The sequence below is a fragment of the Phasianus colchicus genome, chromosome 28 (genome assembly GCF_987193195.1).
Source record: "Phasianus colchicus chromosome 28, bPhaCol1.hap1.1, whole genome shotgun sequence".
NCBI lineage: Eukaryota > Metazoa > Chordata > Aves > Galliformes > Phasianidae > Phasianus > Phasianus colchicus.
In genome coordinates, this window is record NC_143463.1 from 1,114,350 (window position 1) to 1,131,073 (window position 16,724).

A 16,724-nucleotide genomic window follows, 5' to 3' on the forward strand; every position below is an offset into this window, starting at 1 on the left:
GTCAGTCCACCAAGGTCCCTTTCCGTCAGGCGGCTCTCCAGCCACTCCTCCCCAAGCCTGTAGGGTTGCCTGGGGCTGTTGTGAGCAAAATGCAGGACCCGACACTTGGCCCTATTGAAACTCACCCACTTTGCCTTGGCCCATCTCTCCAGTCTATCCAGCTCCCTCTGCAGTGCCTTTCTCCCCTCCGGCAGATCAGCGCTCCCTCCCAGCTTGGGGTGGTCTGTGAACATACTGAGGGTGCACTCAATCCCCTCATCAAGATCACCGATAAAGGTGTTCAATAGGAGTGGCCCCAGCACTGAGCCCTGGGGGGCAGCGCTGGTGACCAGTCACCACCTGGAAAATCCTGCTCTGGGTGTACAGACTTGACTGAGTCCCTGTCTGAAGACAAAACTGCCAGGAGCCAAACAGTGTGGAGGCAGAAGAGCCATGACACGTGAGGTATCTTTATGCCTGTCTGTACGTCTGCACAGCAGGTCCAGCTGCACGCACGTTCGCTTTTCTTGCTGCTTCTTAGCGTACCTGCAGACATTTGTGTCCTCTGCCAAATTGTTTCTTTCACCTGTAGCGTTTGGACGAGTGCTCATGAAAAACGAGTCACAGCCTCTTTCTATTCATTCAAAACCTTCCACTTAAAAGACATCAGAAGCTCCTTGTGTGGGCTGTAGCTTCTCTGCTCCTCCTCTCCTGTGGCTTTCATGCTCCAGTAGGGACCGTGCAGAGACACACAGAGCAGCGCAGCAGCCAGGAGGTGTGGGCATCAGCAGCAATGGGGGCAATCCAAAGCCCTCGCACCACTGGTTGCAGGCCGCCAGCCACACTCAGCGCCACTGATGACAGCCAGCTGAGGGAGCTTGCTGAACATAAGGGACGCAAGATCCACTGCTCTCCGCCCAACTGCACAGCCGGTGGTGCCATTAGAGAAAGCTACCAGGTTGGCTCATGGTTTCCCCTTGGAGAATCCGTGTGTAAAACTGGATCCCAGATCTCTGATGAGCATCACGAGAACTCATCTAGAATTGCAGCCATTTCCACCAAAACAGAAATTGCTGCGTTAGGTTCGAGGAAAAAAAGATCAAATCTCCCACAACTTTCTGTTGTAGATATAAAAATATTTTATTTAATACAAAAAATATACTATTAAATATACAAAAAGAAGGTTTGTTACTTCCATACCTTATACATATATGTATACATAATGTTATCCATTACACACATTACATTACATTACTCCATGTTACATTATACGTATATATGTGCACAGATGTGGCCTGAGACAATTCCTCTTCACTCAGTGCTGCTCAGCCAAGCCAACAGCTTGCACAGCCGTGGCCTCGGGGGTGCAGAGGGATGCGCTGCCCCGCCGCCAGGAGCAGAGGCCAGGAATGGCGGCGCCTGCTGAGCACGGGCAGCGACGACCCGGTGTGAAGGGCAGCAGGGCACTGGGTTTGCTGTGCTCCTCCGAGGGACAGAGCTGTCACAGGAGTGCTGCAGCTCAGTGGAACAGACAGCACAGCGCTCACAGGCTCCGTCTTGATGTCGCTGTCCTCATGGTTGCTCTGAGGATCAATGTGGTCTGCACTGCCAAGCTTTGGACCGAGCTCTCCGCGTCACTGGCCAAAGGCGAGAGGGCTGCAACAGGAAGAAACAGAGCAGGGATGAAGCAATCTGCAGAGATCGCAGGCAAACTCCGCAGACCGTGCCAATGCCACACCTCTCTCTGTCCCAGGCTGGGTAGGACAAACGGAGCGGCCGATCAGGAAAGACCCAAATGCAATAGAATCACCAAATCATCTCAATTGGAGAAGATCATTAGCATCACATAACCCACACGTCCTTCCCTGTTTGCAGGCGGACGCATTCCCTCCTTGCCTCTCTCACATCCTGCAAAGGAGGGTCTCCTTCACACACTCCAGGAATCTCCCCAAGACTTTCCTCTGCAGGCATTCTACTTCCAACAGACACGAGGGACAATGACAGGATATCATCTCCCTCTTCATCGAGCTTGGGCTCCCACCACACTATCAGCCTTGCTGCCCTTTCCTCTGACTCTGACTTAGGACAAAGTTCTTTCCTCAGAGGGCAGGGAGGCCCTGGCACAGGCAGCCCAGAAAACATGTGGGTTCCCTACCCCCTGAGGTGGTCAAGGCCAGGTGGATGGAGCCCTTGGCAGCCTGATCCAGTGCGGGGCGTCCAGGGGCATCCAGTAGGGGGTTGGAACACGATGGCCTTGAACGTTCTTTCCAATCTAACCATTCTACCGCTCTGGGATTTCATGGTCGTATGATCTTTGAGCTCCCTTTCCACTGAATTATTCTGGGATCTCGTGGCTGCATGACCTTTCAGGTCCCTTCCAATCCCACCTCTCTGGGATTCCCTGGTTCTGAGACCCTTAAGGTCGCTTGAAAGTCAGCCTTTCTAGAATCTGTGGTTCTGTATCGTCCCTCTGCCCCAAGAATTTCCTTGTAGGAGAGCGAGGCATGGGGGTCTCTGCCCCCAGCTTCAGTACACGCACCACAGCTCTCACTTACCCGCGATGATGTCCTGTAGCTTGTCCTCACTCAGGTCCCTTGAGTAGCGCGCAGCAAGCCCTAGGCACAGAGCACCCGTCAGATCCTGCTCCCAGCAGCAGAGTCACACTGCTCCCCAGCAGCGAGAGTGGCTGAGAAAGGCCTGAGCAAGGCACCAGGGCCCTGGGACCCACTCAAGGGGCTCTTAGGGCCAAAGGGCAGTGGCTGGGATCGCCAACCACTGCCAAGGGAGGGACAAAGGAGCTGTGGCTCACCAATGAACCTCACGGCCTCCTCTCGCAAGGCCGCCTGAGGGTCCTGCAGGTAGGGCTGGCTCTGCTGCAGGTATTCCTGCGCCCCGCTCTGGTCCCGCTGCAGCTGGAGAGAGCACAAGAACACGGGCATTGCAGACGCTCCCCAGCTCCCTGCGCTGTTCCCGTTGCTCTGGGGCCATGGGGCTCTCCTTACCAAGCACTGTGCCATCCTCCACGTCTCCTGTTTCTCAGCCAGCTCCCGGAGGTCGTTCCAGTGCCGGAGCTTGGCCATTTGTACAATGGCTTTCCTGGCGGCCTGCAGGGAAGCAGAAGCTGGGAGATGGCACCACGGCCCGAGGAAGGAGACCCGGCATTGCCCTCCTCTTGGCAGGGCCGGGAGCCGGGAGCCTTTTCCCAGCACGCTGTGGGAAGGGAACAGAACGTGGACAGCAGGGCGTGATGGCCACACGGAGACACGGAGCCGCAGCCCCTCCGTGGTCACCCAGCACAATGCTGGGCTCCCAGCTAGCTCTGTCCCAGGCCTTCGACACCCAGGCTGCGGGTAGCAGAGCTCTGAGCCCAGGCTGTGGAAGCAGGACCCCTCCGCCTGCTCCGCTGTGAGGAACAGCAGGGAGCTGGGCCTGTCCTCCGGGCCTCGGGCAGCAGCCACACACCCTGGCACCCACAGCACCCAAACGGTGTCACCGTGCCCTCGGTGGGACGGAAGACTGTACCTGGGCCACGTCCTGGTTCTCATCCCTCATCCGAAGGAGCAGTGGGACCAGGGCCCTGCGCACCGTCCCCTTCATTCTGCTCCGGTGGCACCAGAGCACGGCCTGCACCATGTCTCTGTAGAGGTGGATGGAGGACACCCGCACGGCACTGCACTCCTGGGAGGGAGAAAGAGAATTTTAGCGCGAGGAGGCCGGGCCGCCTTCACACCGCCTCCATGGCACGCGGCGCCTGCAGGCCTTCCCGCACCGTGCGTGGGGACCAGGCCTGGCCTGGCCTTGCACAGGCAGCGGAGGAGGCATGGAGGGCCGGAAGCCAACTGCGGGGAGCAGATGCTGGGCACGGCGCTCTCCGAGGGCCCACAGCTGTCCCTCTGCCCGGAAGGAGCCCCGGGAGGAGCGAGGAGGGGAGGGGGCCCAATGCGAGTGCTGCCCACACAGCTGGGTCAGAGGCGGTGGCACTGCAGAGTGCCCCTGCGAGGGCTCTGCCTCTACAGCAGCCTCACTTACATTGTCAAAGAGAGGCAGGAGCTCCTCAGCGTGCTGCACAGCGATGGAGCTGGCCTCCTTCCTCTTCACGCTGCCCATGATGTTTTGAATGACAAACAGGGCCTTCATCTTGATGTCTGCGCTGGCATCCTGCAGGGTGGCCATGATCTCTGGCAGCACGACCCGCATTTTTCTTGCCTGTAGGAAACGCAAGCTCCTTTGTCTGATGCGGGGAATGACCGCCTGGGCAAAAGGCAAAACACTCCGGTCCCTGAGCTCCAGCCTCCTGCTTCACTTCCTGGCAGTTGACACGGCAATCGCAGCGGAAGCAGCCGTGGGAGCACTGACGGGGCCTCAGCGAGCCCAGTGGGGAAATCCTTTTCTCAGAGGGTGGTGAGGCTGCCCAGAGAAGTAGGTACCCCATTCCTGGAGGTGCTCAAGGCCAGGATGGATGGGGCCAGGGGCAGCCTGCTCTGGTAGATGACAGCTAGCCCACGGTAAAAGCTGGGCTCTACTGGGCTTTGACGTCCCATCCTCAGAGCTCCTCAAAGCCAGCAGGCCCCACCGTGACCGTCACCCTCCTCCCGTCGCTGCCCAAGAAGCCCAGTGCCGCTATAGTTGACAACAGCCCACTCACCTTCTCCTGTGTCTCGGAGAGTATGACAAGCCCTCTGAGCACCACGCTCTTCATCTCCACGCTTGGGTGCTTCAGAAAAGTCTTGAGGTGGCGTAGGTCACCAAAAAAGTCCTCATTATCTTCATTCTTTGCCACTAGCTGAAACACAGACATGGACAGGTGAGAGCCTGCAGGGGCACATGCAGCCCTGAAGGGCAGCAAAGCGTTATCCATTAACTCACAGCCAAGAAGATGATACAGGTGTCTTCTGTGACGCCTTCTACCAGCCTGCTCAGCTGTGAGCCCTTGGTCACCTCCTTCAAAACCTTCTCCAAGGTCCGCGGCATGCAGAGCATCACCTCCCACATGTCCAGGGTGTTGCTACAAGCCCAAATACATTGTAGGTGGGGCTGCCTTAGCCACAGCTAGATCACTGCAGGCCCACGTTGCTTGGAGAGTCCTGGGCGAGCAGGAGGGCACCTGGATAAAGCCCTCCAGGCTGCTGAGGACAGTACCTGTCGCTTGGTGGAGAGGACTTCAGCAGGTTCCTGACTTCTTCCGTGGGCATCTGGCTGGTCAGAAGGAGGAGCAGGGAGTCCAGGCAGTGCCGCGCTGCCTTTGCGGTGATGCTCCTCAAGTTCTTGCGGATGGAGCTTATGATCTGGGCTTTCTAAAGGGGACACACGCGAGAACAGACCACAACCATTAGCACAGGTGCCGCTGAAACCACTGCGCTTCCCATTGCTAAGAATGGCGTCAGGAGCCCAAGGGGCCTCGGCTGGGGAGGGAAGAACAGTGCCTGAAAGGGCTCAAGGATGGGGCAGTGCCCAAAGGTTGCTTACCTCTGGCACCCAGAAGGCGTGGTCTTCCATGGCCACGGCCATCACACTGCAGGCCGCCTCCTTGTCATAGATGCTGGAGTCAACCATCGCTTCAATGGCTGTGAGGATGACGTCTGTCCTCTCAGCAGGCCTGAGGTATCCTCCAAACACCTGTGGGTGGAAGCAGGGGAGGGAAGAGATGCCACACTGAGCATTCCAATGGCGCTTCTTGGTCGAGCAGGGAGAGCAGCTCTGCAGAGAGATGCTGGGCAGCAGAGCCTGTAGGAAAGCTGACAGCATCAGCTTCTGTCACTGCGTGGCGCAGGATGGCAAGAAAGGGCTCTGGGAGATGGATTGCAGGTGGGGGCATGGGCATTAGGTAAGAAGGCCTTGCGCACAGCCAGGAGGGCTGGATCTGCTGCCCTTGCACTCCCCTTGCTCACAAACGCTTCCTGCTGATGCTATGGACGAGATCCTCAGCAAGGCAGGACATTACCTTGGCACAATCACTGGGATTGGGAAAGTCAGCATCTCTGAACCATATATGCTCCAGCTTCTCATGGAGACTCACGTAGTTTTCCATCTCCTCTGACAGGCTTGTTTCTAAAAGGGAGGGAACACAGAAGAGTCAGAAGGAAACAATGTCTTTGCCATCAAACTCAGCAATCTGTGAAAGGTGCTTTAAAGCGAAAACGGAGTTCTGAGGAGACCCACGGTCAAGGGGACCCGTGGTGTAGGAGAGCTGTGCGTGGAGACCAATGGTGAGCAGACATAGGTTGATGGGACCCATGCTGAGGAGAGTGAAGGGAAGGGATTACACAGCTACAGGCGATGGGTGCTGGGAACAAGAGGGAGCTTAGGAATGGTGAAGCTGCTCGGAAGAGTAAAGGAGCTCAGGGAACGTGCAGACTCCATGGTCAGGCATAAGAATGGGAGAAACGAGCAGACATGGGAGCAGAGAGATGCTGCCCAACCCATCTTCTCTTACTTCTTTGTCGTTTGACAAATGCGTGGAGGCGATGAAGCGCTTCTGAAGCTGGAGCTCTGGTGCTATCGAAGCCACAGTTGAAAAGGCAGAGGTGACCCAGCAGCTCTCCCAGGATTGGGAAGTAGGTCTCGATGACTGACTCAGAGATAGGCGTGGAGTTTTCAGTGTCGTGCCAGTCCTGGGGGAGAGAAGGAGAAGAGAGGAGGGGTTGAGTGGAGGCAGAGCAGGGCCTGGAGAGGGAAAAGCGGGGGCAAAGATGCGGCAAGGACCCTTGTTTGGGGCAGAGCCCCGCTGAGAGCTCCCAGCTGCACCCCGGCTGCAGGCACCCCTGAGCTGCCCTGGGATACGGAGAATGGAAGACAGCCTGGCTGGAGGGTGCCTGGCTCCTTACTTTTGCTATAAAATTCTTGATCATCAGTAAAAGTCCATACAGGGCTCTCGTACGGACATGCATCTCCTGGGAGTTGAAGAAGCGGAGCAGAGCCTGCAAAGAGAGAATCTGCTGGTACTTGTCCTGGGAGCTTCTGCCGCTCCAGCAGGAGCTCTGGGATCTTCCCCACGGGGAAGGAAGAACAGAGCAGCAGGGGCGGGATCCTTTGCAGGACCATCGCGTGCAAGGAGGGTCTGTGTCACTGCAGTAAGGACATTCGCATCCCTCCTAGTGGCCCCGCTCTTTGCAACTGCCAAACCTGAAAGATGCTGTGCAGCTCCTCGCTCATTCTGCTGTCGGGGCAGTTCTGCACCAAGGCTTGTAGCATGGTGTTCATGGCAGTCATGGTCTGCAAGAGGACAGAGAGTTGCAGAAGGGCACCTGCGGCACCTCACCGGGCACCTCATCCTAACTCTATCCCCAGAGAGGAGACGAGGTGGAAAAGCAAAGCTGGTTTCCTGCCCTGCCTGGCTCTCCTATGGTCTCAGCACAAGGAGCCAGGGAGCAGCCCAGAGGGACCTGGAGCTCCGGTGGCTCACCCAGCACACACCTCAAGGTAGAGGTTTTTCTCCTCTTCTTTTATGCACAGTTCCGGAGGCAAAAAGAAGACGCTGTTGAAGCAGGAATTCAGGATGCTCTCCGTTTTGCCTTCCAGTGCTGTCTCCACAGTGCTGGAAGGGGAGAGAGAAGCCTGTTGGACACCGTGCCTCGAAGCTTTGGGAAGGAGGACGTGGACCTCCACGGGGAGGAGGAAGCCTCCCTGCCAGCTTCAGGGACGCCAGGAGCGTGCCCTGTGGCCATGCCAGCCAGATGTGGGCCTGGGCAGCTACCTCATGTTGGCAAAGCTCATCATGGCTTCCTGCTTTATCGCTGAGGACAAAGACTCCTTGGGCTCCTCATCGATCAGCGCCTACAGAACACAAGAGGGATGGGATGGATGGGATGTGGCAGCCACCAGAAGACACTTCCATGTCCATGCTCAGGTCTCCCCATGCCAGCCTTGTCCACAAAAGGGTGCAGGCCATCCATGCCCCCATCTCCAGCCCACTGCCTGTCTCCCCACCTGGACATTCTCTGCCAGCTGGTGCTCTCGGCAGAAAGCATCCAAGTTGAGTGACATGTCCTTGCATTTGCACAGCGTGCAGATGCTGCTCAGGAATTTGATTTTCTCTTCCTCATCCTGGTAGTCACAGAGGGAACAAGAGGGGGCATGATGGTGAGGTCCACGGCCAGCAGGACCCCAAGCATCATGGGGTGCAGTGCAAATGCAGTGCCTGCAGGGTAGCGGCCTGGAGAAGAACTGGGGCTGTTTCCACCGTGAGTGGAAACAGCTGCTCTTACCGTGTCCCTTCTCATCAGAAAATCACAGATGCATGCAACGGCTCTTTGTCTCCACATCTCCAAGATGCGAGCACCTAAGCAAGGAGGAGAAGAATGAGCACTGCAGAGAGGGGCTGAAGGCAAGGAGCGAGGGAAAGAACGGCCCCAGCGCATGGCATGGAGCCATCCATCCTGCCTGCTTCCCTGACACCTCTGGGGGAAATGCGGGTACTTCCTGCCAGCCCAGCAGCCTCTCGACAGCCGTCCCAACAGTCTGGGAGAGGTTGGCACTGGCGCAGGCTGCCCAGAGAAGCTGCGGCTGCCCCATCTTTGGAGGTGCTTGAGGCCAGGCTGGATGGGGCTGCGGGCCGCCTGATCCAGTGAGTGGCAACCAGCCCACAACAGGGGCTGGGCCTGTGAGGGCTTTGAGATCCCTTCACAGCCAACCATTCCTGGAGCCCGTGGTTCCACGACCCCTTTAGCTGGAGCTGGACTCCATGCTGGGAAAGGAAGTTTCAGGAAAGGAGGTGCCAGAAGATGTGGGTGCCAGCTTTGAGTCAAGCAGGACCGCTGTCCCCAGTGCTTCCCACCCATGACTCACATGGACGTATGATCTCCTTTTCTCTTTCCTCCCTTTCTTCTTTCTCCTCCCTTTCCGGAGCCCACGCCTGCCGAGCCAACCTTGGCCTGCGGGGGGGTCCCACCTGCATCTCATTGGACTGGGAACCAGGTCTGGCAAAGGGAGGGGAAAAGGAGAGACAGATTCGCCGGCTCTTACGGCTCTTACGAGCAGGCGGCAGTGCCATGGCAAGAACTGGGCTGTGCTCAGGAATGCCTTGAAGGTCCCTGTGCTCCTTCCCTGTCCTGTCGCTGTCGCTGTCGCGACTGTTCTGGCTTTCCCTTCGGCGATCACCTAGGCTGCCCTGACCCTCTGTGATGTCACTGATGGCATCACAGTGGGCGGCCTTTAGAACTGCGTCTGTACTCTCAGCAGCTTGTAGGGGCGCAGACCAAACACATCTGGTTATGCTCCCGTGTTGCATAAAGGATGGATCACAGCAAATATTGCATCCATTCCTACCCCAGGAATCATAGAATCACAGAATCACAGAACCCTTAGAGTTGGAAGGGACCTCTGAAGGCCATCTGGTCCAACTCCCCCCCAATGAACACAGACACCACAGCTCCACCATGATGCCCGGGCCTGCTCCAGCCTTGCCTTTGAAGTCTCCAGGGGCGTCAAGCACATCTCTACGCAGCCTTTTCCGTGCCTCACCCCCTCGCTGTGTGCGAGGCTGTCACGGGGTTGTCCCTAGACAGAAGTCCGTGACGGGGGGGCACGGCCCCGGGAAAAAGAGAAAAGGAAGGGCTCCAGAGGGCTTCCGCGAGCCGGCCGGCCCCGGGCCGCGTGCGCTCCGGGAGAGGGGGAAGGGCAGAGAGCTAGCAGATGGTTTTAACCAAGAGAAAACACAATGGCAGCGATCTGAGGAGGAGCAGGAATTCACTAAATTAACCAAATCAAACAAAACAAGAGAGACAGGAGTATCCAAAACGCCAGGCCTTGTTGCCCTTCTTTGGACCTGCTCCAGCACCTCCATGTCCTTTCTCTACTGAGCTGCCCAAAGCTGAACCCAGCACTCGAGGTGAGGCCTCACCAGTGCCCACTACAGGGGCAGGATGACTTCCCTGGTCCTGCTCACCACACCATTCCTCATCCAAGCCAGGATGCCATTGGCCTTCCTGGCCACCTGGGCACACTGCTGGCTCATGTTCAGCCGACTGGCGGCTCTCCAGCCACTCCTCCCCAAGCCTGTAGGGTTGCCTGGGGCTGTTGTGACCAAAATGCAGGACCTGACACTTGGCCCTCTTGAAACTCAAGGTGTACTCTGGCCCATCTCTCCAGTCTATCCAGCTCCCACTGTAGTGCCTTTCTCTGCTCCTGCTATGCAGGCTCTTTGCAGTGCTAAGGGCAGCATTTTCCCCATAGCACTGCCTGCACAAAATTTAAGGGAAAGGGTTCATTGATTTATTGTTCACCCGCTACACTCCATGTGATCCCACTGAACCCCTTTAGGAGTGGACACTCCGTGATCCTCTGCCTCTTGGATACCAGAAGGTCCTCCCTTGGGACAGAGTGACTCAACAGCCCTCTGCATTGGTTCAGCAAAACTAAACAAATAAAATGCAAAACATTTATTTGAGTGTGTTGTACAAAAAGTTTCCAGTCTTAAAATGTATATTACAAATCATTGAAAAAGACAGGACATTTGGCATGCATATTCTAAGAGGAAAAAAAAACAAAAATAAAACCACAACATTTTGAAATGGTAAAGTCTAGATCATTATGTAGTTTTCATGAGCTCCATGTAACGCTTCCATCCTTTTGTGTCTGCTTTCCAATTTGTACATTTTCTCACAATTCCTTCTTTTAAATGAAATGTAAGCCGTCTGAAAATGGGTTGGCAGCAGCTGAGGCAGGCAGTGACACTGCCCAGAGAACTACAAGGTGATGCAAAACAAAATCCACCACTCAATCACAAGGCATCACCGACATCATTACGAACAGAGTTGAACAGAGAAGTTACTGTTCTGCCCAAATGTAAAGCGGTTTGGCCTAACCTTGCTTAAAATAGCTTATTGCTCACGATTTCAGTGTGATGAACGCTGGGCAGCTGAGCTACGCAGCAGCGTTTACCTTACAAAGGATCATCGCTTTGTTAACAGCCAACGGGAAAACGTGGGTCCAATACAACTCTTTCTTCCTGAACTCCGTGTCCACTTGCTGCTCGTGTGGTTTTGAACGGAGTCTTTTGACATGAAGAGTCCCATTCACTTTCTAGACCTTAGCATTTCAAGAAAGGCATTATGCTGACAAATGACAATGGCATGTAAATATGATTTTGTATAAAAAACACTTAAATTATTCTAAAGTGGTTTAAAGCTAAGCACATTGAAGCGCAATTAAAAATTCTGTTTCCCAGGCCATTTGAGACGTCGGACAAATGATAAGCTCTCATTTGTCTTGCTGTTCAGCTAAAACATTGATTCCAAAATGCAATCACTATCTCACCTTCCACTCACTGGTTTACAACAAAGCTTTGTCCCGTGCTTGCACAGGGCTTGGGGTTTGGACCCAACAGTGGCAATGAAATCCAGTATGGAATATGGATACTCCTTTGTTTAGAGAGAAGATTTTGAAAAGAAAAAAGAGAATGAATGGCTTAAGGAAGGGAGAGAAGTGGCCACAAGGCTTACAACACAGAGCGTTGGCAAGCCGCAGGGGTTGCGACCAGTGTGGATGAGCCGGGAACTACTGTTGAGACTCAGGAAGAAAAAGAGAGTCTACGTCCTCTGGAAGAAGGGACAGGCTAGTTGGGGAGATTACAAGGAAGTTCTAAGGTATGCAGGGAGGAAGTTAGGAAGGCAAAAGCCCAACTTGAACTCAGATTGGCCACTGCAGTAAAAGACAATAAAAAATCCTTTTATAAATATATCAACAGCAAAAGAAGAACCAAGGACAATTCTCATCCTTTACTTGATGCAGCAGGGAATGTGGCCACTGAGGACAAGGAGAAGGCTGAGGTCCTCAATGCCTTCTTTACATCTGCCTTTAGCCAGACCAGTTATCCTCTGGGCATTTTATGCCCTGATCTGGAAGTCTGGGATGCTACTCAGAAAGCACCCCCAGCGATTCAGGTGGAGACAGTCAGAGAACTCCTCCTCCATCTGGACTGTCACAAGTCCATGGGACCGGATGGCTGCACCCTCGGGTGCTGAGGGAGCAGGTGGGGGTGATTGCTGAGCCGCTCTCGGCCATCTGTCAGCGCTCCTGGTTAACTGGAGAGGTCCCAGAGGATTGGAGGCTTGCTGATGTGACTCCCATCTTCAAGACGGGCCGTAAGGAGGATCCGGGGAACTACAGGCCTGTCAGCCTGACCTCGGTACCGGGGAAAGTAATGGAGCAAATCATCTTGGGGGAGATTGCACGGCATGTGCGTGGTGTCCAGGGGATCAGGCCCAGCCAGCACGGGTTCATGAAAGGCAGGTCGTGCTTGACCAACCTCATCTCCTTCTATGACTGGGTGACCAGCCTGGTAGATGAGGGAAAGGCTGTTGATGTAGTCTACCTGGACTTCAGCAAAGCCTTTGACACGGTCTCTCACAGGCTTCTTCTGCGGAAACTGGCTGCCCGTGGCCTGGACAGGTACACACTCCTTTGGGTAAGAAACTGGCTGGAGGGCCGTGCTCAACGGGTGGTGGTTAATGGAGCGAAGTCCAGCTGGCGACCTGTTTCAAGTGGTGTCCCCCAGGGGTCGGTACTGGGGCCTATCTTGTTTAATATCTTTACTGATGACCTAGACGAGGGGATTGAGTGTACCCTCAGTAAGTTTGCAGATGACACCAAGCTGGGAGGTGGTGTGGATCTGCCTGGGGGTAGGGAGGCCCTTCAGAGGGACTTAGATAAGCTGGATCGCTGGGCTGAGGTGAATGGAATGAGGTTCAGCAAGGCCAAGTGCCGGGTCCTGCACTTTGGCCACAACAACCCCATGCAGCGCTATAGGCTTGGGGACGAGTGGCTGGATGACTGCGAAGAGGAAAGGGACCTGGGGGTGGTGGTTGATGCTCGGCTGAACATGAGCCGACAGTGTGCCCAGGTGGCCAAGAGGGCCAGCACCATCCTGGCCTGCATTAGAAACAGTGTGGCCAGCAGGAGCAGGGAGGTGATCATCCCCTGTACTCAGCTCTGGTGAGGCCGCACCCCGAATATTGTGTTCAGTTTTGGGCCCCTCACTACAGGAAAGACATTGAGGCCCTGGAGCGTGTCCAGAGAAGGGCAACGAAGCTGGTGAGGGGTCTGGAGCACAGGTCTTATGAGGAGCGGCTGAGGGAGCTGGCATTGTTTAGTTTGGAGAAGAGGAGGCTCAGGGGAGACCTCACTGCACTCTACAACTTCCTGAAGGGAGGTTGTGGTGAAGAGGGGTTTGGCCTCTTCTCCCAGGCAATGAACAGGACCCAGGGAAATGGCTGCAAGTTGTACCAGAAGAGGTTTAGGTTAGACTTAAGGAAGAACTTCTTCTCTCAGAGAGTGGTCAGGCACTGGAATGGCCTGCCATGGGAGGCGGTGGAGTCGCCGTCCCTGGCAGTGTTCAGGAGGCGTCTGGACGAGGAGCTGCGAGATCTGGTTTAGCAGCTTGTGGTAGCAGTGGCAGTGTGAAGACGGTTGGACTAGATGATCTTATAGGTCGTCTCCAACCTTGTGATTCTATGATTCTATACAGCACCACAATCTTCTTAGTACACACAAAAGAAAAAGGTTTTCAAACATTCTGGGGTGTAAAGAGGATTTCTAGGAGCCTCTTCCACCCACGCCCTGCTCAGGCTGCAGCTACAAGGCTTCGCACAGGATTACAATGAACAAGGGTGCATAAAAAACACCCTAAACTGAACATGCGGTGTCCTGTTGCTCGAGGACAAACGTGCACATGAAGGGAATCTCCTTTCACAGTTTGCTCAGCTTCGCACTGCAGTACAGTTTTGGTGACTAACGAGAGCTGCAGACCAGCTTGTTTGGCTTTTCCATTACAGTCCATGGGAAGCAGATGCTTGTTTTCTTCCTGAGAGATTATTGGTTCCTGCTACAAACACAGTGCCAGCTAGCGCCTATCTAACGGCAGAAGGGTGCTGAGGATCAGCTGCTGGTTCTGTCAGGGCCTGAAGCAGCCCATGCACACAGACCGTGAGCTAAAGGTGCACAGCGACAAAGGCGTCACAGCCACTCAATTGCTCGGAACAAGCCACTGCAACACAACAGCTGAAGCAACAAAGAGAGAAGTGTTCGGAAAGCATAAAGGTCAGAGACCCCACAGAGCCCCATTGTGCCCACCTACTGTTGCCTATCGTAGGCGTGGCGACCTGGTTCGGGAACGGCACGGCGACCAATCTCAGGTCGCTCGGTCCATCGGCTCGCTGACAGCAATGTGGTGGACGGCAAATGGCGTTTATTGGCGGTAAAAACAGCCTTATATAACCTGGGCACTGAACGCTATTGGCTATCGGGAGGGGGACCACTCATCGCAGCTAGCGTCTGATCCGGAGTCAGAGCCCGACTGAGCGGCCACTTCCGGTTTCCCGTACCTTTTTGTTAGGCTCCGGCCCCGCCCGCCTCCCTTGCGGGCAGGCCGCTCCCTCCCTCTTGGTTCGTCCCGCCCTCTGCCCAGCGGGATGTTCGCCCCACAGCGGCATTTCTTCAGACGGCCGCTCTGATTGGCTTTCCACCCTTCACTCACGCTCCCCTCACCTTCCCGGTCGCTCCCACCGCCTTTATCTAACACCTCCTCGATGTTCCCGCCAAGGGCGCCTTCCCCCCGCCCTCCCTCTCCTGGCTCGGCGCCATCTTGGGGCGCATAGGGGGGCGGTCGAGCCCACACTTCCTCGGGCTCTGATTTCTCCGCGGCAGCCCTGGCCTCCTCGATTAACCCACCCCAGAAGGATTTAGCACGTTTTTGTCCCTCCGTGAGCGGGTCGGGGTTCGACTGAGAGGACATGTAATCGTCATTGTCAGAGGGGTGCAAAGTCCGCGTGGCCGCCCCGACTCCCAGTCCCGGGGCGGCCAACAAACGGCTCTCTGCCGCCCTCCAGCTCTCCCGCTCCCGCATGGCCCTGCGCAGGGCCCGCACGACTCTCCCCCACGACTCTAGGCTTCTCCCACAGCCCGAGGACATCGTCTCCTCAGTTAACGCTTTAGTGCATTTATCCCACACTTCGGGGTGGAGAATATCCACCGGCTGGTCAATTACCCTAATTTGCAAAAGCCTCGCAATAGCGAGAGTAAAATCTTTGGGCTTACAATCGATGCCCCACTGCTTATCTAACTGCGATACGACCTTCACAAGGACTTCCATCCTCCTTGTTGGTCCGGGAGCGTCCTCCCCGCCGGCCTGGTCCTGCCGCTCCGGCCGCCGTTCACCCGTCCAGGCGACAATCCCGGGTTTCGGCACCACTTGTTGCCTATCGTAGGCATGGCGACCAATCCCAGGTCGCTCAGTCCGTCGGCTCACTGACAACAATGTGGTGGACGGCAAATGGTGTTTATTGGCGGGAAAAACAGCCTTATATTACCTGGGCACTGAACGCTATTGGCTATCGGGAGGGGGACCCTGTCTTCCCGTACAACGCGATATCTTCCGGGCGCCAGACCCTCACTACCACACCTACACAGTTAAAAGATCAGCTTATCTATTCCTTCCTGTGCTTATGCTGTTATTCCTTCCCCCAGACTCCCCCAGTGTAAGTTTTTCAGAACTCATTTTGCACTGTTTCACCCAGAATACTGTTACCTTGTTCTTCTGTATGGGTAGTTAGTCTCAAACGCTCTGACATGAACTGCACTGATTAACTTCTCCCTTCAGAGAAGCCTTAGAATCATTTTTCCTGACAAGTTCACTGCACGTCTCCTTCAAGCTCCACACCTGATATCAGACAGCAGAGCACAAATGCTGGCTTATCCTCCAAATCCCTGAGAGCTGTTTCACCTGCAAGACTACATAGGAAAGGAGGGCAAGGTGGCACTGGATTTTATGGGAGCAGAACATATGAATTATCCTGAAAATGAAAAGAGAAAATTTTTGATGAAGAGAAAAAGCAGCAGCAATGTTTTTTGGTTCAGTAAAGCAGAAGAAAGCCTCCCACTGCAGAGCACCAACTTAAAGTTATGACGAAGCTCAGCATCAAAAGCAAGAGGAAGGAAATCTGTCTGAAGACGACAGACACACACAAAGAAAATAACTGGAATACAGTAGTTTGTCTGCGTCTTGTAGTTTACAGTGAGGAATTATTCTCAAACTGTAAGCAGCCTTTTAGAAAGCACTGTGAATCACCAACGCTTAGCCTGCTGAATTCAGCTTCTCCCACATTACTGCTTTCTTTGAGCACCTCTCTATGTGAAAAAAGAAAAGAAAGTGTTTCCAAACTTTCAGGATACAGCCCCAAATCCAAGGAGAAATTCTGCATGCTGTCACTGAGGGGTTTAAGATAAAACACCTCTCCGTAAGGCTACAAGGCAACACGTCTCCCATACAGCAGCTGTTAAGAAATCAGTGGCTCAGGTAGCAAGAGGTTCCCCCTCATTCAAGCTGCCTTTCTGCCCATTCTTTACAGAAAAAAATAAAAGAAAAAATCAAAAGAAAAAAAAAAAGCACATTCATTGTATTTCATGGGTATTTAAGATCACAGAGCAACCATATCTACAGGAAAATCCTCAAGGAGAATAGGCAATGTGAAAACTGGCCCATGTGAAACAAAAATAAATACAGGGAAAAACTGCAAAAAGCTCTCAAACACTGTGTGAGTGTGGTATAGAAGCTGTGGGTCAGAAGGGGAAATGCTGCCCAGTAGTTGGAAGGTGCACTGTGAAAATACTTTTACACTGATTGCATCCATTTGTATAACAATGAATTTAGAAAAGGCTTGGTTAACTTGGTTAACATGGTTAAATGGTTAACAGTATGTCTGAGAAACATAATTTCATTAGATACACTTTACAGAGAGAGAGAGAGAGGGAGA

The 16,724-nt window shown here is 54.4% G+C and overlaps 1 protein-coding gene across 10 annotated transcripts; it reads right to left on the bottom strand.

The window, feature by feature from the left end:
• Positions 1 to 1,115: 1,115 nt before the first annotated feature.
• LOC149914719 (maestro heat-like repeat-containing protein family member 7) lies at positions 1,116 to 15,173 on the bottom strand. 10 transcript variants are annotated; one of them, XM_090126027.1, is made up of 19 exons: positions 8,764 to 9,511; positions 8,184 to 8,662; positions 7,906 to 8,022; positions 7,673 to 7,752; positions 7,393 to 7,513; positions 7,102 to 7,191; positions 6,804 to 6,896; positions 6,413 to 6,590; positions 5,921 to 6,027; positions 5,446 to 5,595; positions 5,119 to 5,273; positions 4,846 to 4,984; positions 4,625 to 4,762; positions 4,009 to 4,185; positions 3,502 to 3,657; positions 2,982 to 3,083; positions 2,789 to 2,891; positions 2,535 to 2,594; positions 1,116 to 1,635 (listed from the first exon to the last, which is right to left on the bottom strand). In XM_090126027.1, the coding sequence occupies exons 1-19, from the start codon at positions 9,203 to 9,205 to the stop codon at positions 1,523 to 1,525; spliced, it is 3,000 nt and encodes a 999-aa protein (XP_089982153.1). In that variant the 5' UTR covers positions 9,206 to 9,511; the 3' UTR covers positions 1,116 to 1,522. The 10 variants fall into 10 exon arrangements, 9 of the variants coding, with proteins under 9 accessions (XP_089982153.1, XP_089982158.1, XP_089982157.1 ...); XM_090126032.1 differs by lacking the exon at positions 8,764 to 9,511 and adding an exon at positions 15,047 to 15,173 and having other exon boundaries at positions 6,413 to 6,896; positions 8,184 to 8,257; XM_090126031.1 differs by lacking the exon at positions 8,764 to 9,511 and adding an exon at positions 14,047 to 14,512 and having other exon boundaries at positions 6,413 to 6,896; positions 8,184 to 8,257.
• Positions 15,174 to 16,724: the final 1,551 nt, after the last annotated feature.